This window comes from Aplidium turbinatum, chromosome 3 (assembly GCF_918807975.1).
Source record: "Aplidium turbinatum chromosome 3, kaAplTurb1.1, whole genome shotgun sequence".
Lineage (NCBI taxonomy): Eukaryota > Metazoa > Chordata > Ascidiacea > Aplousobranchia > Polyclinidae > Aplidium > Aplidium turbinatum.
Window position 1 is genome coordinate 9604023 of NC_137474.1, and position 24020 is coordinate 9628042.

General features: G+C 36.3%; 1 protein-coding gene across 1 annotated transcript; it reads right to left on the minus strand.

Moving 5' to 3' along the window:
• Window positions 1-6322: 6322 nt before the first annotated feature.
• LOC145766525 (uncharacterized) lies at window positions 6323-18297 on the minus strand. The gene is made up of 4 exons (XM_082578251.1): window positions 18249-18297; window positions 11430-11848; window positions 9857-10644; window positions 6323-7807 (listed from the first exon to the last, which is right to left on the minus strand). Exons 1-4 carry the CDS (start codon window positions 18295-18297, stop codon window positions 6991-6993), a joined length of 2073 nt encoding a protein of 690 aa, XP_082434377.1. The 3' UTR covers window positions 6323-6990.
• Between the last annotated feature and the right edge of the window lie 5723 nt (window positions 18298-24020).

The following is a 24020-nucleotide window of genomic DNA, read 5'->3' on the forward strand; positions in this document are numbered from 1 at the left end:
ATTATTTATCCTGAAATATTCGAATTTCAAACTAATACTGTCCTAATTTTCTCCAAGACTACCTGGCTACTGTGCTACAAAGTAAGGGATTTCTAAATTTAAAATTGTAACCTGGTGAATTTTGGCTGGAAGCAGAATTTTTTTAATTTAAACAAAGATGAGCTGTTTACGAAATATATCGGATGAATCGTAACCATGGTTTTTAATTCCAAAATAATATCTACTACGCTATTACATACCACGTCTACGGCAAAGCTCGGTTTCTTTACTTCCCAGTCCACTCAATCTACATCTTCAACTACAGCGATTGGACGTAAGTTTGGACACGACAAAACGCAGGCGGATATCTAAGGTCATTTTTAGCCAGGTACATTAACAATATGCATAAACAGAAGCGTTGACAGTGGAGGGTCCTGGGGGTAATTTTGTACCCGAGCCTAAGATATTATTAAAAACTTTCAACTTTTCTAGAGGATCTGAAAACTTAAAGTAATCAACGCATGTTTTTTAGAAGTAGGTTAGGGCGTTTTTCTTAGAAGTAGCCTATCCTGATTTAAGACCCGAAGATCTCATTGGTACAGGGCCCAAATTATCTTCTCTACGGCCCTGTGCAGAAATGTCATACTGTCAGTTTTGGTGACTGTGTCTACAAGCCCGTAGGTAGAAGAATGCAGGCTTAATCCAGCCAAACTGACAATCCAGTTTCGAGAAGAGATATTTCGAAGACCTTTTGTCGACGTCAGCAACCACCACCTACCACTTGCGTCAGTAGTTTAAGCCAAACAAGAACAAGCACTGAAGATACGTTGATATTGTTTCTTTTATTCGTATGTTTTATGACGGTTGAAAACGATGTTTGTTGGTGGAAATAATGCTTCAGTTTTGACAAAATATAAGGCTAAATAAATTTGAAAAAAGCTCTGTGTAAGGATTTGTAGCGCCGGAGCACTCTCTCTGACGTCACACACGCTGAAATCCATTTGATTTCTACAAATACCACGGGCTTTTAGCGCAATCCTGCGTCTCGCTTAGAAATCTAGGAAATTGTAAGCAATGAATTTTTGGAAGAATGCCTAATTGCATTCTGACTAGTGTTTCATCGACATTGGACACGTAGATTTGCCGTTATGTTACATTGTATGGTTGTGTACTGTACAGCGTTTGCAGTGCTCACAGTAGCGCTTTCCCAATCAAGACTAGGATCCTTCTTAAGCAACTATACCATGATTCCTGACTCACTTTTGTTACTTAGTCTGACTTAGCGGTAGGCCTATTCAGTTTTATTCAGAAGAATTCTTAATTTCTGAATTCAAGCTAACCATGTAGGACGACAGCGCATTGTACTGAGTTCTGGTGGTGGAATCGTTAGTTGTTCTGGTGTTTTCATTTCGTGTTCTTGTTGGATTCTGTAGTTCAGCGCTATTCATCAGGAATGAGGGCGGATGATGAGAGACGATGAGGACACACGTACGTGTCGAAAACGTTTGAGTTTATTTAATTTAATTATGTTATATTTTGTGTGAAATAAAGTATGCTAAACCCGCTAAAGTTACTATGTTTTATTTCTCTATGGTTCAACAAAGCAAACTCTCTACCAAAGCTTTATCAGTTAAAATAAGTCAATAAACGAATCGGGCGGGCATGCTAATCAGCAGCGTCCGCTACAGATTAAATAAGATTTCGTTTTAAAAACTTGTAAAAAAGTTTTGTTTTGAAAACTTGTTAGCTCAAGTAGCTACGTAATTGGGTGGTAAACTTGTCAAAATAATTTGACCTAAGTCAATAATGTGCTTTTGGGGTTTTTACATCTTTGTACGTTTAGTTTTCGCTTCGAAATGACAAACAAAGCGATTGGGTAAGCAACCTAACGAAATCAAGACAACAAATTTTGTACAAAACAAAGTAGACAGTATCACACTAAACCAGAAAAATCAGTTTTAATATTAATTTAAATCATAATAACGAAGTTTTGTTTTAAAATTTTGTGCTGAAACAAAATAAAATACACTTTAAAACTTCATTTGTGTTTCTAACAATCTTGGTAAATTGTTAAAATTCACTGTCGCAATGCACTTTTAAAAACATTCAAATTTACTGGATAAAATTTTGTTTGACAAGTTTGTTGCTAGTAGCCTGAGCCAGGAAAATACATAAACGGATAACCGAAATTTGTTGGCGTTTTTATTGCGCTTAAAGCAAAATAATAGAATGAAACAACCATTAGAACTGAAAAGAAATGATGATATTCATTTAGTAGAATAACATTCCGTGATTTAATGTGTTTTTATAAATCAACAGAAGATTGACCTCATAACATCCGAAATGTAATGAATGGAATTCAGAATCTTTGAAGGTACCGGTGTGGAGAAAAAGACAAATCGGTCTTGTTAGGTCTCAAGATATCATACAAAGACAGTTTCATACAAAATTTCATTTTGTATGAAAGAAAGGAGCTGTGACGTTTCAAAGACATTTCTCAACGTCTAAAACATCTCAATGTTTCCACTTTGAAACAGGACTGTTTTTTTTTGAAGTTTAAAGCCAACTATTGTGAGCACCAGCTAGAAAAGGTTCCACAGAAATAATAAACTGTGATTGATCACTGGACAAAAGCGATTTGCCAATAGATCCTAAAAAAACTTTTCATATCTTTATGACTGACTGTTTCTATTTTGTCTGCAGGTTTTTTATTATCTTTATTTATCCTATGCCGGCCTATTACATGATGTGTACCAATTAGGCTAACTAATCTAGGCCGTTCCACACCAGTTGTTCAAACTGTAACTATCTTTTTGTTGAATTTTAGAAACATAAATTTTTATTAGTTCTTTCACTCTAGGTAAAATGCATCAAATACTTTATTTTGAGACTGAGTTAGTAGAAGTAGACTAAACCCATCGAAAACTAATTGCGATTGAATAAGTGAGAAAGCAAGGTAAAAGCATAGTTGTCATATGATAAAACGCTTAAACAACAATCAGAGATACCGGACTTGTTTAGATATCCCTGTCAACAATTTAAGTTTCTTCAGTCTAAACAGTTTCATTTAAACGGAAAAGCAAACACAAAGTATAGTACTTCAACTAAATAGTTTTTGTTCATTTGATGCAGAAGACAAAAGTTGAACTAAGACACACTCCAATACGAATTGTTTCCACTTGTGTCATTGTTTAGGATTATGATAACAAATTTCTACGTCATTAAATTTGTTTGAACTATTGTTAACATTAAACGTGTAATCACAATGAGACGGGCCAGGGGCGGAATAACTTATCAGGAAGTGGAGAACTTTCCCGGTCGGTCACTTGACTATGGGCCGGTCAAGCAACAGCTGTTCGATATTGTAGCATATAAGTAGTAAAGGTATTGCTTTTTTGGAGGTATTTTATTTTTTAATATTCCGGTTGATTTTCATTGATAATACTCCCCTGGAACCGTCTACTCCAACATTTAGACTTAACAAAAGCTTGGTTAAGATACACCTTTTCTATTTCTTTGCAGTCAAAGTCACATTTCACAACCAAAAGTATATGAAAGAACGGCAAGATAAAGAATATACGTTGCTCAACAATAATAAATTACATTACCGATTGCATCGTAATAAACTACTTAGTGCACAAAAAAATCGTGCAATATTTTCAGAAAAGCTATTTATTACTTTTTTGTTGATTCAGCTTTGCGAAATTTTAACCACACTTTGTGGTGTGACGTATATATGTCAATAAATCATCTACTTTGTAATGATTCTAATGTAATGATTCCAATGTAGTCTGTGTCGCCAAAAGTACAGGCATGACTGCGTCAACGATGAAAATATCTAAGTCTAATTCAGCCGAACAACACATCAAGTATTATCGTTTAAAGATAAGATAGATCTACTGTACTTCAAACGCTAAGAATTAATAAACTGATAAGCTACAAGCTTCCGCTTGCAAAAGTTGCCCCTTTTCCTTTTGTTTCAACGACTTATGCATGGTCTCATTATGTAAAAGTTAAAACTTTTGCCAGCTGAATAGGGGAAGTTAGTGGCTGTCAACAGCACCTTCCAACTGATTAATTGCCAGAAGAAAGCAGGAAATTCAGTTTAAAAGTGTTCCTTGTAATTGGTTCAATACGTTTCAAATGTATCAAGCAAAAATTCCAGTGTGATTAAAGCAAATTTAAAGTAGCCCATTTTGTTTTTTGAAATTAGAAAACAAACTCAGAAAGTGCTAAAAATGTACAGTAGTTTTCTTAGGGTCGAATGCAGAAAGGTAGCTCAAAACTAGTTTTAAGCAAGCCGGGCTTAAATAGTGGCTTGAGCCGAGTTTTGCGCTGCAGAAACTATTCTTACTTTAAGCTTAGCTTAAAACTCGTTTCATTTCAGGTTTTGAGCCACCAATTTAAGTCGCCAAAAATGGCGACTTAACAGCGGCAGATCTTGACTTAAGCATTTTTGCAAACTGGATTTCAAAGGATTCCGGTGAAGTTGTGTGTTCGGTGGAAGTTCCTGGCCATGATGCGAAAATATTTGTAATGCGTAATTCTGCATCAACAATGCACTGGGTATTTATTGAGAAATAGCCTTTCCTGTTCCAGAAAATTCCAGCGTTTTCACCAATTGCATCTATCACACAAGGAAAATAGGCAATACCATAAGGGAACGTTCAAATATTACGTAACGCCTTCGAGGGGGAGGGGGGGGTTTATGCAAAGCGTTACGTTAGCGTCACATCGGGGGGGAGGGGGTTCAAGCAAAACGTTACGTAACGCTTTCGAGTACGGAATGGTAGTTTTTTGTGCTGAATTCGTAGTGAAAAAGCGTTACATGGGGGAGGGGGGAGATTGAAAAAAGCGTTACGTTGGCGTTACATGGGGGAGGGGGGGGGGGTCAAAAATTCGGAAAAAAAGCGTTACGTAATATTTGAACGTTCCCTAAAACTTCTGTTTGGTATTTAGAATTTCTGCTGGCGATGATGGAAACTTTATGTATGTGTTTTTCCTTGCAACAATATACGCTGAAACTTTTTGTACTGTACGCAGGGCCGTAGCCAGACTGCAGAGCAAGGGGGGCCCAAATTTTTTTAGGGGGGGGGGGGGCGAAAAAATTTAAATGGGCAAAGTCATTATATCTGTAGCTGTTGCTCGAGAATGTTTGGATTTTGCCAGGGGGGCAAGGCCCTCCTGGCCCCCGGCTGGCTACGGGCCTGACTGTACGGCATACAGTCGTTTGGTGACATTGAATCAAGTCACCATCACTCAGTTTAAAATGTCCAGTTGCATAGAATCTTAAGGTAACAAGCAACTGTAGCATTGGTGAGAGGGATTGACTTCGCTCTGTGAAACTATCGGATAGTTGCTGGCACAGTTCTACTACAACAGCTTTGCTAAATCTGTAGCGTGCATGAAGCTGGTCATCATCGTAATAATCAAATCGATTTTGTGCATCCCTAATCATCCTGCGTGATAAGTTAACCGTTGGTTCTTCATCTTCAATGAATCTTTCAAGCAAGTCTAATGTATCCATAAAGTACCGTATGTTATTGCTAAAAAGTAAACCGTTTTCTGGTAAAAAGTAAACAAACGTTTGTTATCCTCCTCTTGCTAGCAAACAAAATATTGGATGCATGATTAACCAATGCTTATCACTTCGGCAATTTTATGTTTTTGTTGTAAAAACTATTTCCGAAGTATACCTGCAGAGGCTGTAGTAGCCTACAGCATGCAGGTAAGCTATTTTATGGCTATACATTCAGTAAGATGAGGCTCTGCCTTTCTACAACCATTTTTTATCAACGAAGTTCTGTAGATATAAAAGAAAAAACTCTACAGTACTTGTACAAGTTGCTGTTTGTTCATACTTGCTAGTTGATTTTTTGGCTCTCATAAAGAATCATCTCTCTCTCGCCATTTTGTAGACTTCAATAATACTTTTAATTTTTATTAATAGCCTACCCCTCCCTATTTAGCCCCTTGACAAACCTCCAGATAGTTTTGGTTCACTGCTATTTTTCAGTTACAATGTTGTTAAAAAACAACTGCTACTTGTAGCCTACAAATTGTTGTCTACCACTACATGCTTGCTAGTTGCTGTCAACATGCTTTGTCAAAAATCACCATGGCAAGTCGAGTGACGTCACACTTTGCGTCAAAAACGTGGCTTAAAACCAGTTTTATTATGAAGCGCAGCTCAAAGAGTGGCTTGGCCAAGCGACCTTGCAAATTAGTTTCTGCATCGCGCTCAAGTTTTAAACCGAGCTTGACTAAAACTCCGCTTGCCTGAGAAGAGCTTGGCGTTAAGCTAGGCTTATTTTGAGCTACCTTTCTGCATTCGACCCTTAGAAAAAGCTTCCAATGGGCTGTCAGACACCGGGAAAGATATTCGCATGAAAATCTACCACGCTATATAGCGTTTTGAAAGCTGAGATTATTCAGTATATGTTTTAGATTTGCAATATCTTTGAGAGAAGGTAATATAACGCTTCAAAAGTATTGTTACGTTATCGCTACTTTTTGTATAAGGTGCTGATGAAATTTTTAAAGCTGCTGCAGCAAAAATCAACAGAATGAGGCAGCCAATTGCTGTCATTTTGTGCTACCGTGATGTTTTGCTCATTTAAAATTTATTTTAAAGTTGTGTCGCATGCTGTCACAGACTGCAAGATTTTTTCAACGTTTTTATCTTACAAAGAAAACAGGATTGTTTTGGCATATTCTACTGCAAAGTTACAGTTTCACTTTAGTTGATGAATTCAGAAAGATAGCCTGGAACTCAAGCTATTGCAAACTGCACTTGTTATGCATTTTGAAAAAAGATTTCATCTTATGACCTTTGGTCAGTACAAAATAGTTATAGTACAAAAAAGAAATTAACTGCCAGACACAGAAATCTTTGAAAATTAGTTTCCTTTACTTGCCTTTAGGCATCCTACTTCAGTGTTTCACCAAAAAGGTTTCCACATGCATGAGCTCAATCGCTCCTAAGTCCCAACTGTCATTGGACATCCCTTGTCATCGAACTTTGCCATTTTCTTTGTAAATCACAACTATTGCGGTTTCTTGAGCGCCTGGCTCTGGAGAAGGGGGAGGGGTCTTGTTTCGCACAACTTGCTCCGCATCTCTGCCTGTTTGTACGTCCATGAGCCACACGATAATTCTCTTTCGACAAAAATCTTCGTCACAAAGGTCATCGTCGTTTTCGTAGACACTGCTGATGTCAACGATATCATCGTGATCACTGGAGCATCCGCAAGCGTCAAAATATTTCTTTGTACGATCTGCATCGTCCTCAGGCATTCCGGAGAGAAAATGACGGTTTTCTTCATTTTTTGAAATTTCTTGACAGTGCTGCAGTTGACTTGTAATTTTTTTTGTCTCACCGACTTCAGGAACGTGGAAAAAAGAACGCGAAGATAACTTTTTAGTATCAGCTACCATAGAAGTGTCAGCACCAACTTTAAGTTGGTTGCAGTGTTCAACTTTAATCTCTTTGTCAGGCTGGGTTGGATTAATTTCAGGATTATTTGAATCTATTGCTTTGTTGTCTTGTTTTACTGGATCAGGTGGTAATTCTACATTATTATTTGCATCTTTTTCAAGAGTTTCAGTTTCGTCTGCGGCGCAGTCTTTTACTTTTTGTTTGACTCCATTTAGTAAAGTGGGTTTCTCGTTGATCAATGTGGAATCAAACTTTGAAGACAGGTTAAAACTATTTTCAGGAGTTACTTCTTCAATTCTCTGTAGTAAATCGCGTCGATTAGGCACGTCTTTACCCAAACCAGTGGATGTTGCAGACTTATCTATTGAAGGTTGAACTTCAGAATTGTTTCTAAAAATATAATGATGGTCAAATAGAATGCTAAAACTAGTTAAACAAAACGCTTTTCTACTTTATAACGTTATTTCCGATCAATTTAGCTTCGATTCACAATTCGATCTATTTAGGAGCCACTGAGCAGTGAGCAACTCCCAAGTTGCATATTAATTCGAATGCAGGGGTTCCCAAACTTTTTACGATCTCGTACCACTTGGACGCTCTGTACTGCCAAGCGTACCACTTCTTGCAGAACAACTAATTTGATCGAATCATATTTTATTCAGAAGAATAATATTGGCTTACTAAAATAACACTAAAGCACCACAACTGAACTTAATGAGATTTTTGTTTACTGTCCACCAATTGGTCGATGCGAGGTGTAAATTTGCTAACAGCGCATCGAAAGTCATTTCTGGGCGCGCCCAGTCGGTTTCGATTTTTTGACTTGATGTTCATCATAACTGAAATTCCCTGCTCGCATTCCCACGAGGAAGGGAAAATCAGTAGCTGTAGAACAGCATGGGAAGCTAGCGTTGAATATGAAAAGGCCATACTGAGCCAGAAGTTTATTGGAGAACATTCCTTGTAACCGACTAACCGTTATTGAACATTTTATTCCGATCTATTTTTAGCTTACAACTAGCATTGTTTAACGTTATTTGTAGCTTAAGCTATAAAACAGTAGATGATATCTATCAAAATCAATCATTTGACATAATTAACGTCCACTATCCGCAGCGTTGTACGGCTTTTCAATGCAACTGTGCTCCTTATTGACAATTGACATGACCTGTATTGTGAAGATCGTAATGATACGAAACAATAGGAATAGTTGTAACGTAACAATAAGAATATGCTTCGGAAAGTTTTTTTTGTAAACAAAACCAGATAAACAAAATATAACGTTGTGAAAAAAACGGAAGCTACCCGCGTACCACCTGAAAAACCTTCGTGTACCACTAGTGGTACGCGTACCACAGGTTGGGAACCCCTGGAATATAGAAATGATACTCAAGTATTAGCTAAATTTTCAATTACATGAATCCAGGATAAACCATAAAAGGTATTCAGAGTGGCTCACATTTTTTTACTGAAAGTAGAAATCAAACTTCGTTATGACAATGCAAGTGATGTTTGTGTCGATATAATATGGTTGGCCTAAACTAAATTATAAGAATCAAGAAAGATCTGGACAATGTGTTGAATTGTAATTATCGCATGTTAGATTGTTGATAATTTTCCAAGCTTCTATCAGTGGCGTAGCCAGAAAAAAAATTTAAGGGGGGGCCAAATATTTGATGAATTGAAGTGTTTGATTTAAGACATCACCACCTGATGTGCAGTGACGTATTCTGGTGGTTAAGCAAGGGAAGCAATTAAGCTGGTGGAGGGGTTAGAGCGTGCTGAAGGCACGCGTATTCTAGGGGGTTCGGGGGCATGCTCCCCCGGAAAATTTTTGCAAAATTACACTCAAATAATGGATTATAGCGCTTTCTGGAAACACTTTCAGGGTAATATTTGTATGAAATTTATTAGCAGATAAACAGCTATTAACTTATTAAAGGTAGCTGTTACACACGAACGGGCAAAAACAGCGGCTAAAATTAGAGAACAGAAAAAACTCAGCTACACAAAAACCCAACAGAGTAAGCGATTCTGAAACTGCTTCCACAGATTAGTTAAAAGAAGCGTAAATCGCGTAAACTTTGCGCGATTTACGATTTGTAAAATTTATTGGTGTCTTTCTGTGTGTCTAAAACAAGTCCTGGGGGGTGTTAATAGCCAGATGTCTTGGAAAACGATATAAATTTATAAAAATTATATTATATTTTCAACAAAGGGTTCAACTTCGGAATCCAAACTTTGAAAATTTGGGGGGGCCATGGCCCCTTTCGCCTCCCCCCTGGCTACGCCTATGACTTCTATGCGCTATATCTAAGAATTTAAATGGCGGCCTGCTGTAAGTAGGTCATATTGGATGCTAGCATAAGCAACTAGTCTATTTAACAGCATAGGCCTACAAGTCTGCTAAAAATACACTACATGTTAAAACGTCATTACCTTGTTTCATTTTGCGAAATTGCGTCTTGTGTAAGTTCAGAAACGGCTTTAAAAAATTCAGGGCTTCTGTTTAAATCGGCTGTTGATGAATTACCAAGCATCCCAGTGTTAGGAAGAGAAGCCCGGCGTTGCGATCGTGAAAAATTTAACCGAGCGGAAAGCTTTTCAGTACTTCCAACACTTGACGGAGAATAAACGCTGTGAGTTCTTTTTTCGTGCACAAGTCTCCGGCTTGAACCACGAGAGACGATACTTCTTTCGGTTGGAGGACCATGAAAGTCATTTCCCCACTCGCTGATGGGTTTAGATCGAGAAGACGAAATCACGGCATATTGTTGTCTTGCGGTTTGAATGTTGTTAAAGCTGTTTCTGTTTGCTGTGATTGGTCTGTTGGTGGGAACGTTTTTTAAACTGTTTGAATTAGAATTTGATTGTTTTCCAACCGATTCGTTTCGCAAAGAATGAATCCCTGAACTCAGTGAACTTCGTCTGTCGACTTTTTGAAACTTGTGAAGCGGATTAGAAGCTTTGGAATTGATATACTCTGCGCTAGCAGAGCGTCGGGTTTGGTTCTCATTTTTTGAGAATGAAAGTTTAACACCTGTCCTCGAGTCTGTGGATTGGGTTTTGACATCATCAGAATCCTGTCCGCTTAGAGGTCTCCTCTGTACACTCCTGGATGGTATAACAACATTTTCAACTTGTAAAGAAGGAATTTGAAACGAGTTAACCAATGGAGGAAGCAGAGGGTCTCGACTTCCTGATTCTCTTCTTCCACCTTTATAAACCTGCAGAAATATCAAAAAGTCAATGAAATAAAATATCTGTAAGTTATGTGAGCAGGGCCGTTGAGAGAATAATTTGGCCAGGTACCAATTAGATCATTGGGCCCCAAATCAAGGCACTTTAAAGAATAAAACAGTATATCCAAAGAATGCGAGGCGCTTTTTTAAGTTATCTACTCCCTTGGAAAGGTTACGGCCCCGGGCCCCTAAATTGTTTTAATGCCAGAGTACAAAGGTACCCCTTGACCCCTCTATTAAAGTTTCTGCGTGTGAGCATGAGCCTTGACACGTGTTTCAAAATACAGTTGAGTTTCTGTTAATTTAAAGTAAAAACTTCAAGAGGGATGATAAACATTTCGAGATAAACTTATTGCTATATCATGTAGGCCTAACATTACAATTAGCCTACCGCCAGGATACATGAAGCACGACTGCGCAGGTAGACTGCCCATCTGCTGAAAGTAGCGATGATACACGAACAACAAATATCATAGCTCAAGAAGTGGAAGACAAAATACCGTTCAAAATAAAGATGTTTGAGCCATGTTTAGCCTACAGTTTACACCTAGGTTTGAGTACAATGCGATCCTCCATCGAGTCAAAGGCTCTGCTAGCTATGGTTGTTGTAGGTCTACATTGCACCAGGTGGAGGGACATTCCAAGGTTATAAAGTGACTACTGATATCTATCAATCAAGATAACTATTTGGTGGTCTTCTGCTTCATGTAGCTGTTATCTTCCCTCCCCCCCCCCCCTTTAAAAAAAAGTTTATGATTGAGACAGCTCACCTTAGCTTGTTGACGTCTGGAGTCATATGAAGAATCAACCGATTTTCGTCTAGTGTTGAACTGTTGCTTTTTTAGAGTCCCTCGCTGAGCAAAGATAGCACCGTTTTGGCTGAAGGACAAGCCATACGGTCCCAAACTGTTTTCGGATTTTCTTCTAACCATTCCGTTAGTACTTTGCCTTAAGCTGGCAGATGACGTATCGGGTCCAGAGTCTTCATTTCTTTCGGTTGCCTGTAAATGCTCCATCATTCCAAATTTGGATGACTTTTTGGTATAAGTTTGACGATAATCATTTCCAGTCTTGTCGCAAAGTTTTTTTCGTATTACGTCACCGTTTGATTGTGTCATATCCACAAACTGTCGGCATTCAGTTGCAATCATAAAAATGGCACCATCATTCGCTGTGGGTTCTTCGGTTTCTAAACGCATAAAAAAACTATGATATAAATTTTATGTGCAAAAATTAAGCATTAAATACTTCTCCCCGCACAGGTGAATGAGATTATAGGATTGCTATTGAGTATTGTCATTCAGACTTGCGACAAAAGTCTTCATTTTTTTTTTAAAGAAAGGCCGGAGTCAAGAAGCAATAAACAACTAGTTGTTTTATCTTCGATCGGTATTTTAGATTAAATCACTGATTTTTCCAAATAAAGGAAAAAATTTAAACAAAAAAAGATTTCGTTGGTAGAACTGTTCCGTGATGCAATGGGAGGAAAGAAAGAAATGCCTAAAAAGGTGGGAAAACTGCATAAGACAGAATGCTGAAGCGAATGGAAAGAAAAGAATACACGTTATTAATGAAGCATTGTTGAATCTTAAAATCCGCCCCAGCAATCCCACGTCGTGGGATTACAGACGGAAGAGTAAGGATTTTGTTTTTGCTGAATTTCGAATTGTTGTCACACTGCAAGACAAAGCATTACAGTACATTTGAAATTAGCTGCTTGGCGTGATCTGTGTGGTGGGTTCTAATCGTGTACTTCAAATATTTGTGAATTGTGACCAACTTGTTCAGCATTGTTTTGTTTTATTCTGCTGTATGACTAAGCTTAACGTCAAAATTAGCAAAGCAGCTTTGAAAAAATTAGGTAATTTGGTCAATATCATTAATTTAAAAACTTCGGTAGCCTACTCTTTATAAAAAAATTCTTGCAAAGCTAAAGATAGTGTTTTATAATACTGTTTTGAGTTACGCCAAAGGTATTACAGTAGGACTGTGTATCTCATCAAGTCTCTTGAATTAACATGTGAGTGTAAAAACTATATTTAGAAAATGAATGTAGGCTACACATAGCGAAGCGTGTTTTCTAACCTCTATCCGCTTTTTTGAGTAATAACAACTAAAGGGCCTTGTGTTTTCAAGTGTTCCGGTAGCCTGTGATGTGTTAAGCCGCTTTGTTAACCCCCTTATGCTTTGAAAGATTTCTAGATGGGTTGTGTATGTTAACGTAAGGGGCGTGAGAAACTAGTTTCAAGTGCTTGTAATGCCACGCTGGCACTTGTGCTAATGTAATGAAAGGATTTGGTTTACATTAAAGTTGTCATATTATTTTACCTTGAATTTATCAAACACGTGTTTTGGAAACTGAAAACTATAGTCGTTTTGAGACGGTGTTATTTGAAATTATTGCTAACGTTTGGCAAGTTATAAGGTAGTTACACTAAAGTAGGCCATATCTTGTTATCTTCAATTCTTTTAAGCTCAACTGCGTCTATGCAATTGTTGGTTATGACATCACCAGACGACACACTGACACACACTTCACACTGAAAGAGCGAGCAAGTTTAGTTTTCCCAGCTGACATAAAGCTTGTTTACTCAAACAGCCGGCGGCACTTTACAAGCAAAAAAGAGAGGCTAGAGTGGCAATGTTGGAAAATATTATAATTTTAAACGCAATGTCTCCACTCATGGCAAAGTTTAATAAGTTTCGGATCACACCATGTACGTGACATTCAAAACGTTTGGATAGTCAGTTTCAACATCATAAAAAATGTTAACACAGGCTTGCTAGGATAAGTATAAAAATGTTCAAGTAGGCAACCTATTCTTAGCTACCGGTCGGCCTACGAGCCACCGTTCAGCGTTAACGGTAGCTGATTCTGAGTTCTCAGATTTCCATAAAAAAAATTTTCCTCGTATGGTTTCTGAACGTGACATTTACTTGTTAAATTTGCAACAATAGCGTAGCCCCTCAACTATGAACTGCTGCTTTAACAAGCAGTTTGCAATTCCATCTGATTGTTTTAAGATCTAGTTTCCGTGAGTTAGTGTGTCGGTTGGATGCCATCGTTATTTCCATTGCTTTGTATGACACATTAAAAGTTTGGGTAAACCTAGCTACACGAATTTTCATTAAACTACACTATAATTATAGAAAGTTTACTTTCAAAACTATATATCAGTTTCAAGTAAGCCATGACTCTTAGCCTGCAGTTTAACGGATAAAAAGTTGGAATCGTCAATTTAAGGTATAATTTTAGAGTTTTAAATCAATAGGTTTGAAGTCTTATTAAGGAAAGAGTTTGGTTTCGCTCAACATAAAGAAGAACAACTTTCTATACAAACAGATTTTATTGTTTAAAAATACTTTCAAGCTGCTCATTGTGTGAAGTCCCAAAACCAGCTGTTTGACAAAGCCTGATCAAATTAACAATGTACATTGTACAACAATATGTAGTTTCAGGATCAAAGCACGGTAAGTTTACTCGTCCGTGCAATCGTACGTCAGTGTTTGAAGGCCTTCTTTCGGAATGCCTTACTTCGGTGATCTTTAATTTTTTTAACATCTATAATGTTATTTTTATATCTGCTATAGTTTGCGGTTAGTGTGGCCAACATTTCAAAATATTGTTTTTTTTTAGAACGTTGTTGCCAAACGGTTATTTTGCGTAATTTTGTTTTAAAGCAAAACCCCATTTTATTGGAATACAACACTTTTCAAGCCTGGCAACCGAGCATTTGTTTAGTGAATTTTATTGAGGATCGTTGTGGCGTTTCCAAAATAGATTTATTATTCGATTGTGATTTTAGATTAAGGATCAGCTTAAAGAAAATAACTTGGCCAAAGGTTTTAAAATCCTTCACAAAAGCACGATTAATGTGACAAAATCTTTGTAATAACGTTCATCCTTCGTTTGTTTAATGATGTTCATAATCTCAGAAATGCCAAAGTTATCAAATGTTTGTCTATTTTATAAGATTATCGTGTAATGATTCCCCTAAGAGACATGTGAGATACAAAGTCAAAATTTTGATAATACAACAGAGCTTCAAACAGATTTAAGATTTTGAAGGTTACAACTTGTAACTTTTTTGCAGCTTCTTGGCATAAAGGCGTTGCTAAACTGTACGTGTTTTATTTGGAAATTATTATTATTGATGTTTTTGTAAAATACGATATTTGCAACAAATATGTGGCGACTGGCCAATGAATCGCCAAACAACGCTCCCTGACGCCAATCTCTAGCCTACTGGTTATCAACGATTTTTAGTTCCACTGACTATTGTTATGTAGAACAAACTGAATTTCAAAAAATAACGCACTTGTATGCAGCCTACTGCTATAGATTGCACAATGTAAACTTTTACTTAATCTGCAAGAGTGTTTAGTTTTTAAATTAATTGTTTTTATTTCAATGACTTTATGTGAATCACTGCAGTTTGAAATTGATGATAATAATCCGTTGGATTCTTCATGGATCTTGTTGGTTAAGAAAACCGCGGTGTGTGTTTCTTTAATGATAATGATTGCACATTATGTGAATTCATCTCGCCTATTCGTCACTTCAAGGTTCAATATAAAAGCACTTTTTAAATTTTATTTCTAACCTTTTATCAAAATTTAAGTCGTTGAAGTGATCTCTTTTGTGTTCATCTGTCTTTGAAAGCAGCTACAATAATTCTGTGTTCAGGTTACTTTATGTTGTCAATGCAACAAAAATGAAAATATTGACAAAAGAGCCCACTCAAATAGTTTAGTCTTTTGATTTCGAAATCTTTTTGTTTAATTCGAAAAGAGCAAACGGGTTTAAAATTATACTTTGTATGAAATAACTGAGCCAAACTTTACAATAAAGGAATTCTTCGTCGTGTCAATCTTCTGGATTGGAAGTTTTTGTTTAACTTTTGCTATCGAAAAGGGTTTGATGAACAATTGACTTTAATTGATGGAAGAAGCTAGTAAAAGGACAATAGTCAAACAAGAACAACAAAACATCCAGCATGTTTGGCGATGCTATTTCAAGCGCTGAGTTTGAAGAATGTCTCACTGATTTTTACCTTCCCTACATATTTTTGTTGCTTGCTCTAACTTTTCCTAAAAAATAGTTTTATCTAGCTGTACATGATTGTTTGCGCATGAAGCATGCATTTATATTTGTATGATGTGTAGGCCTACTTGTGTACAATGTGCAGTTTGTGCAGTGCAGTGTAAAATGTGCAATGTGATGTGTACAATGCGCACCACAATAATTTCATATTCTGATTATATTATTGCTAACAGAGATTTTTTAACAGTTAACAAGAAATTTGTTGAATGCGTTAGTTACTAATAGTTCTAATTTACGTGTAAACTATCCAAATTAGGTCCCACTTTCGCAAAGGCATCTAAAAACTTACAGAAAAAAACAAGCAAAAACAAATAAAGAATAAAATGAAGCCTACATCACAAAAAAACAGTCTTTTTTGTTGTTTAGGCTTTATGACATAAAAAGAGACCATGTTTGATAGGTAATCGAGCCTTTGATGCATTAGGCCTACATATTTTGCCAGTTGTAAATGATCTTTAGACATCTACTAGCGTAGGTTATAAATTGTCGTAGATCATATCCAAACGAAATATGACGACAATCCGTCACAACAAAGGACAGTTAGACATGTATAGGCTACTGTATTTATAAAGGGAGTCATTGTCTTCAATAGCTTGAAGTTACATATTCCCCTTTTCGGCTCGGGCCTCTGGTTACTATACAGTATAATACTATACAGTGTAATCAATGATTAGATCCCATGCATGGCCACCTGGAATCTCTAGGTAGCCATGATCCCATGCTATACGGTACTGACCAGTAGCGCACTCAGAAAAAAATTTAGGGGGGGGCTAATTCAGAAATGTCGGCTGAGTGATTTGCGACAATAGTGACAGTGACAATAGGCCAATGCTCATCCCTTTGATTAATATTTAAAGGCACTTACAACCCACCGGTTGCCGATACATCAGGATTTGTTCTCTCAATCAACTTAGAAGTTGGCTTAGTGAACCCCATGCTACTAGCACCATCAGCATCCTCATCCAGTGGCGTAGCCAGGAATTTTGAACGGCGTGTTTACCTAAGACGAAATCCAGCAGCGGGGGGTCTGGGGGCCACCCCCAGAAAAATTTGAAAAATTACTTTGAATTTGGTGCATTCTGAGAGCATTTTCAACAAAAATGTGGGTATGAATATTCCTATAAAATGGTGCTTTCCGGTGGCATAGCAAAAGGATAAGATCATGTCTTCTTCGGCATTTTTCGGAAATAAAGCTGAGTCTCTATCTTTTCTTGCTGCTAATTTCTGGCTGAGATATTTGAATGTTTGATATTGGCAAAACTCGCTTTTTTAATGCAGTTTCGTTTAAAATCAGGCAAACTTTGTTTTAAAGACATAAAGAGTCTGAAAGCATTATTCTCAATATGGTGACGTCACACGTGTGCCAAAGAGGGTGTTGAAACCCCCTAAAAAAAAACCTTGGCGACGCCACTGCCTCATCCCTACGTCCACTCTTGCAATCTTCTATAAATTTCGACTTTTTCGTCATGTATGACAAAATAGAATTAGCTTTCCGTTTGCCAACACAAATAAGTGCGAAAACAACAACTAGCACGAAAACAGTTTCAAACAAAACATTAATTTTGTAGCCTAAACAATAAATTTGATGTGGACGTTTTTCCTACTTACAAAACATTCAAATTCAGTTCGTATGTTCAACTAAAGCCCCAGACGCCTTCGTCTCTCTGCTCAAATGTCTTATACAGTTTTACATGTCCGTGTGATTCGGCATTGACGTACATCGGTATGTCCACAGACATTTGACCACGAGAGTAGGCTACAGGAGCATCTGAACTTTAGGGAGTTAAAGAAAAGTGCCATCAAAGACCATATCATGGAATATTCTTTTTGCTTTGATCGAAAATTCTCTGCCGACTCATTTAAAATTTTGCGCAATAAAAATCTCAATTTGACACCAAAATCTAGAAAGCGCTTTTAATCAAACGCTACAACCCAAATTTAAACAAACAATTATTTGCTGGAGGCGTGTCCATTCTCTTCAACATTTACTTGATGTATCACGTTCCCTGTGGTGCAAATTTTTTTGTAGTTATTTATGTAGTTGCCTTTTCCTAATGTTATTTTACCTTCAAGAAGTTGAAATTTATTGCATTTTTATAAATATTTTCGGATTCCTGAGGAGGGCTTAAGTTAAACCGAAAGCGTTCAACTGTTAAAACTATTTGTAAATATGTAAAATAGCCTATATTGTTATAATGCTCAGCCCTGTTGTGTCTTATTCATACCTAACCTGTAAGCAAAATATATAAATTGAGAACATGCAAAAACTTCATTTTTAGTGGCGAGTTTGGGGGGGGCTTGAGCCCCCTTAGCCCCATGCTGGGTGCGCTACAGGTACTGACATTGTTTTAGCAACTTCATTAATATCTACAAAAGCGTTCTTTATGCTATTGTCAAAGAACATGAAGTGAATTTTGACTCCCAACAAAGAATATTGTTAGAGTATTTAAATACATCAAACTTTTAAGTTAGGAAATAAACTGACCTGAATCCGGTGAAGATGCGGTAAGTGTACCAACAGATGTTTCAATCATTCTATTGAAAGCTTATAAAGAACATTCAATCAACTATTTGAAGAAGATTGCATTTTCACACAAAAAGATGCCATGTGATTGTAAGGTCGTCAAAGTCCTTTAATGCTTGTTTACAGTAAAAAATAGGTCTATGGAAAATAAAAGCGTTAATTTAAACAACCTGGAATAAACAATTGCGCTGTCAGTCATTTATATAACATAAATATATTGCGCTATTCTTCGATGCGCATAAAACATCGGTATATTCTGGAGTCAACTGAAAATATGTAAGCTATTGTGAAAATAAAAAATATGTCTTATTACTCCATGAATGTCTAATACCTATACTGTAGCTGCTGATACTAACACACAACTGCCTGATCTTTGTGCCTATAATCTTTAAAGACTGTGTCATTGTAGGCTACCGCTGTAGCAGAGGTTGTAATCTAATTAGACCTATTATATTGGTAGTACAGAAAACCCATTGAGAGAGTTTCATCAGCAAACAAATTATATTTTAAGTTGATTTTGAAATGCCGGTTGAGTCTGGAGTCTTTCTGTTTTAAATGTAAATGACTAAAATCTATATGCGAAATTTAACACGAAAGTGATTTACGAATATATCAATAGGCTACTTTTTTATTGTTATTTTGTTACTATATGTAACACTTAATTGCTGATAATACAAGCTTCACCTTAGTCAAATAAAAGGCATTTTAAAGCCACGCCTAGCTCATGACCTCACCTAGTAAGTACAAACAGAGAAACGTGATTATCTTTAATCAAACAATTTGTCTCAATCAAACGTGCACTAATCTCTCCCAGTTGGGGAATAGGCTACAAAAGCTAGTAATCCAAGTAAGCATTGCAAAAAGAAGCAAACAAAGCAAAGAAATAGCTTAGATTTGTTTAAGGTTCAGTCTGGATAAAAGATTCTCGTAAAATACAGTTATTGAGTTCCATAAACGATAGGGGATCTCCTGACTAAGAAGCAGCAGGCCAGCGATTCTCCATCAAGTTCTCATAAAATAAAAACAGAGAGAGACTGTTCACCAGGCATTTTATAATAAAAGTAATTTGCGTTCTTCTGGTGACTATTTACTAGGTTAGTTAACATCAGGAGGTAACCTAGTAAATAGTCACCAGAAGAACGCAAATTACTTTCTCATAAAATATTGAAAACTTTTCTGTGTTTTTTCAGTTTTTCTCAAGTTTACAGTGCAACTTGCTGAAAATTTTGTCAATTCTGGACAGGGCGAGTAACCAAGTGCACCATAGATACGCTGAAAATTTTTGCAGAAGGTTTGGCATAGCCTAAATTTGTTTGTAAATTTTTTACAAAATTGTAAGAAAAAATGTCAAAAAAAGTTCCACACAAAATGCCTTAAAACTGTTATAATCTTATAGTTGTTATCCATCATGTGTCCAAAATAAAAACCTTTGCAACCGATGTGCAATAGCTTCTTTCATTGTCGTACTTGATTCCAAGCATTGACTGCCTCTTGTATGAAAAGTTTTCAAGATTCTCGGTCTTTTGCTATGTGTATTAGGTGTATGTTGGTGTTGTTTTTGTTCGTTTGTTTAAGTAGGGTAATCTTTGTCTGTTAATCTTTAGCTTAAGACACAAATTAAGTAGGTAAAGCTGTTGCAATGGCAATGAAAATTTTAATAATTATGCTCTACTGGTTTTTATATTTGGAAAGTTTTCAACGTCGTTTTAACTAAAGCTTTGGTGGAGAGTTTGCATTGTTATAGGCTACCACAGACATACAAAACAAAGTAACTTCAATGGGTTTAACATTTCGTTATCACACAAAAAATATTGCCTATAACATAATTCAACTAAAATTTCAAAAGTTTTCAACACAACATTAAGCCCTGATCATAAATCGTTTAATTTACATCTGCAATACCAAAAAGGGGTGAAAACAAAAGTCCGGTGCATTAACTACAAGCAAACGATAGTTGTAAATCTGTTTTTCGTGTGTCTTCAGGCTAGCTATAAGTATGAAGTATAACAAATTTTTAACTTTTGATGTGGCCTATTTTTCATCGGTTAAAAGCAGATTGGTCAACAATCTTCAAAATCACTGATGGAACCACGTAAACTTTTTGCAAATTAGTAAACTATTTTAGCTTATTGACGTAATATATAAACAAAGTAGCTTATTCTATTTGTTTTGTCAAGTATAAATAGCTTTAGTCAAAATACATCAAAGTTTTTCTTGACTAGTCTTTCAAAGTTCCTGGAAAATATAATTAAAGCAGTGTCTGTCTAATCATATACTTACAAGGCACTACGTTGTAAATGAAAGAAGAACTTGTTATTCAGTTATGTTTAACATGATAACTTGTGCTATGCATAGGCAGGATAAACCGTTTTAATATTGAAGTATTCATAAAATCATCTAGAGTTAAAACGCACTAGATACGAGGCAGGGGGTGCTGAAATCTCCAAAAAAAAAATGTCATTTATATCAGGGACGTAGCCATGGATAGCTTGGGGGTATTGCCTCCCAAAATTTATTTTGTCTCCCCCAAAAAATATGTTTTAATATTATTACAACGTTTTGGTACCATTGTAATTCATGTTGAATGACGTTTTTCCGCAAAAGTGAGTTTTTCCTCTAAAATTTTCTTTCTAGGTACGTCAGTGATTTAAAGTACTGAAATTCAAAATGAATTTAACCGGTAAAGCATCGTGAAAAAAGGAATTCAAGCATTACGAGTAAAGTCACTACCCAAACTGAAAGTCATGATAGAAAAGTTACGAAAACCGTACTTGGTCAATATAACATAAAAAAATTGACAGTCAAATTGCAAGTCTCAATTCTTCTGATTTACGTTGGATCATCATCCAACAATGTCACACAGACCATCACACAGCTGTGTGTGAATAGAGCAACCGGCCATGTTTGATCAACGCCACGCTTTCATTTAAAGTTGTCCCTGAATGTTAAAATACCCAAAAGCATTGTCACGATTGTAATGTCAACAGGCTTTTCTTTTCATTTCGGCTTCATTGTTCTTACACAATTAAACCAGGTCACGTGCTGCATGAAAATAGCCTTAACTGCAAGGCAAGCTGACTCTCAGTAGGCTACTGTCACTGTAATTATTCCTCTGGGCTGTGTTTTTTTTTTTTTTTTTTTTTGATTCGCCGCATTACAGTGTATCAACTTAACCTGCGATATACTAACGATAATAAATTAACAAGTAGCCTATCTCTTTTAAAAACAGTGTAGCCTACAGCTAATCTGCATTTTGTCACACTGGTCCAAAGTAGCCTACTGGCTTTTACAATAAAATTAATCTCTTAACCATATTCTCAACTAATTTATAGAATAAGAATCAATTTTGCAAAAGTAATAGCGTATTCAGCTTATTCGAATAAAATATTGTAGTTATTTTTTCAAGATAGTTTCACTTGATTCCCTTGAAAAATTGAAACGATACATAATTCATCAGATATTGAACTACACATCCTTGTCTGACAGAAATAGAAAACCGCGATACTGAGAACAAACACATAACTCGGTATCTTAAATAACATTTATTAAAGACATGTAAGAGATATTTACACTTTACTGTCCGCTTCGACCTAATACTGCGCTACATGCGCGCTACATGCGCGCTACAAGAAAAAACACTATTCTTCTTATTTACTAAAGCAGAATACGATGTTAACTTTTTTCTTTGAACATTATCCTGTGTTGTTTGGTTTGCTTAAATTGACCAGGCATATAAGCAAACTTGTAATATATAGTCACGTGATGTTAGTAGAGCCTTTGTTTTGTCATTGGCAAAGTGAATCGACTTGTACTTTCAATATTAAAACATGTTTTAACTAGCTTGTGTAATGAAAACACGGTATGTAGTGTGAGTGTCAAGCAGCCAGGGCCTTTAAAACGATAATTCCGGCCCGGCACAATGAACGGCAAGAGGCCTCCGAACAATATCTCTAAAAATATTATCGCAAAAAGCGGAAATTACTGAAATAAATTCGCTAAGAAAAAGGGTAATTTTTCAATAAGAATTAGTGGTCTCTGAAAAAATGGTATCTGTAGTGGATGCAAACGCATTAACTCATAATAGAGCCCCAAAGAATATAGTTTTTTTTTTCTTTCAGGTTCAGGACCCCCTGGAAAGATGTTGTGCCCATAAAATCATTTGGAGTCTGGATTCAGCAGCGGATTCAGGGAGAGCATTTTAACGCATGTCTTCCAAAATCGATAAAACGTGTAAATTTTCTCTTCTATTGCAAATATTCTCAGTAACGCTAGTGTTGGTTAAGTCACTCCACAATACGCCACAATAGAATTATCAAAAGTTAGGCTATTGCAGAGTTAGATAAAAGAAAATGGAAAGTAGCCTACTCAAAGCCTAATTTTACATTAAGTACAATAATGTTTCAAATATTTTAGTTAAGACATGGGCTTAAAATCTTAGAACTAAGTTTAAAGCGCTTAGCTTACGCTTCGCAAGATCTACTGATTTCAATTAATCTTAACAACAACACGAATTTAGTTAAACATTTTCTCAACACTTGTAGGCCTACTCTGTTATTTCTGACTAACTTCGTCTGAGCTGCACACTGCAATTTTAAGTACACAAAACCATCACGTGATAAACGACCCCTACTTTTTCAATAGTTAACTGTTTTGCTGAACAAAGGTAAGAGCACTTACACCGATTGAACAGCCAAGTTCGATTTTGGGGTAGCGAGCTACAGTCGTGCTCACTTCAAGTTTGAAGAGTGGTAGCATAAAGGGCTCAATTTTCATTAAAACAGTTTTCTTTCTCTCTTTTTTCAATAAATGTAGCTTTTGTGCACATAATCTAGCTTTGACCTAAACCCATTATTCCCGGTTTCTCTTGAAATAATTTTTTCTTTTACCTTTATAAAAATCACTTCACCGCTATCGTGGCAAGCTCGTCGTGAAGACTATCTTGTTACAATTAAGACTTCAGCAGATTCGTTCAAAACACGCCCCTGGTAACATATTTGCACAGCTTTAACAACAGCTACTTAGAGCTTTTGCAATAATAAGTCTCAAGCACGGCTTAGTTGAGTTGATGATACTGCAGGGCTATAAACAGTCTGCTTCTCAACTATAGAACGGTGCTCAATTTCTCAATGTGTAGGCCAGGCTAACATCCGGGACATTAATCAAATCGATCCTTCTTATTTCAGCCGAATGATATCTGCAAATAACAAATAGTCCCTTCTCAAAATAGGCTATTACAAACTTATCTCAAATCTCAGATGCAAACGCAATCTTACTGAAACTGCTGGGCTCTTTTTTCGAAAATGCCAAATCCAAAAACTCACGGATTCAAAACCATAAGTTCCATTCATCAAAATTAAAAGTACCGGATTTACTGGCACACGCAATGCTGGAGTTTTGAGGGTCAAACTCCACCATTGAGTTTGATATTGTAATTTTTTTTAATGTTTGGTTACACAAAATGATTAGTCCACTGTAAATTTCAACCATGTATTTAGTTTTAATCGTTGAATGTTTCGAGTTCAGTCCACATTTGAATGTGTTAGTCTACTATTTGCAGTGATGCTAATTCGCACAAAATGGTTTGGCAAAGTTGATAATGCGCCTGTTGACAAATTAAATGATTTGAAGTAGGATCTTATTTATTTTCCAATTGCATTAGTTGAAATTTTAATGACATAATTTTGTTTAATTTTTTAAACTTGCACATATTAATGTATACAAACAGGCTATCAC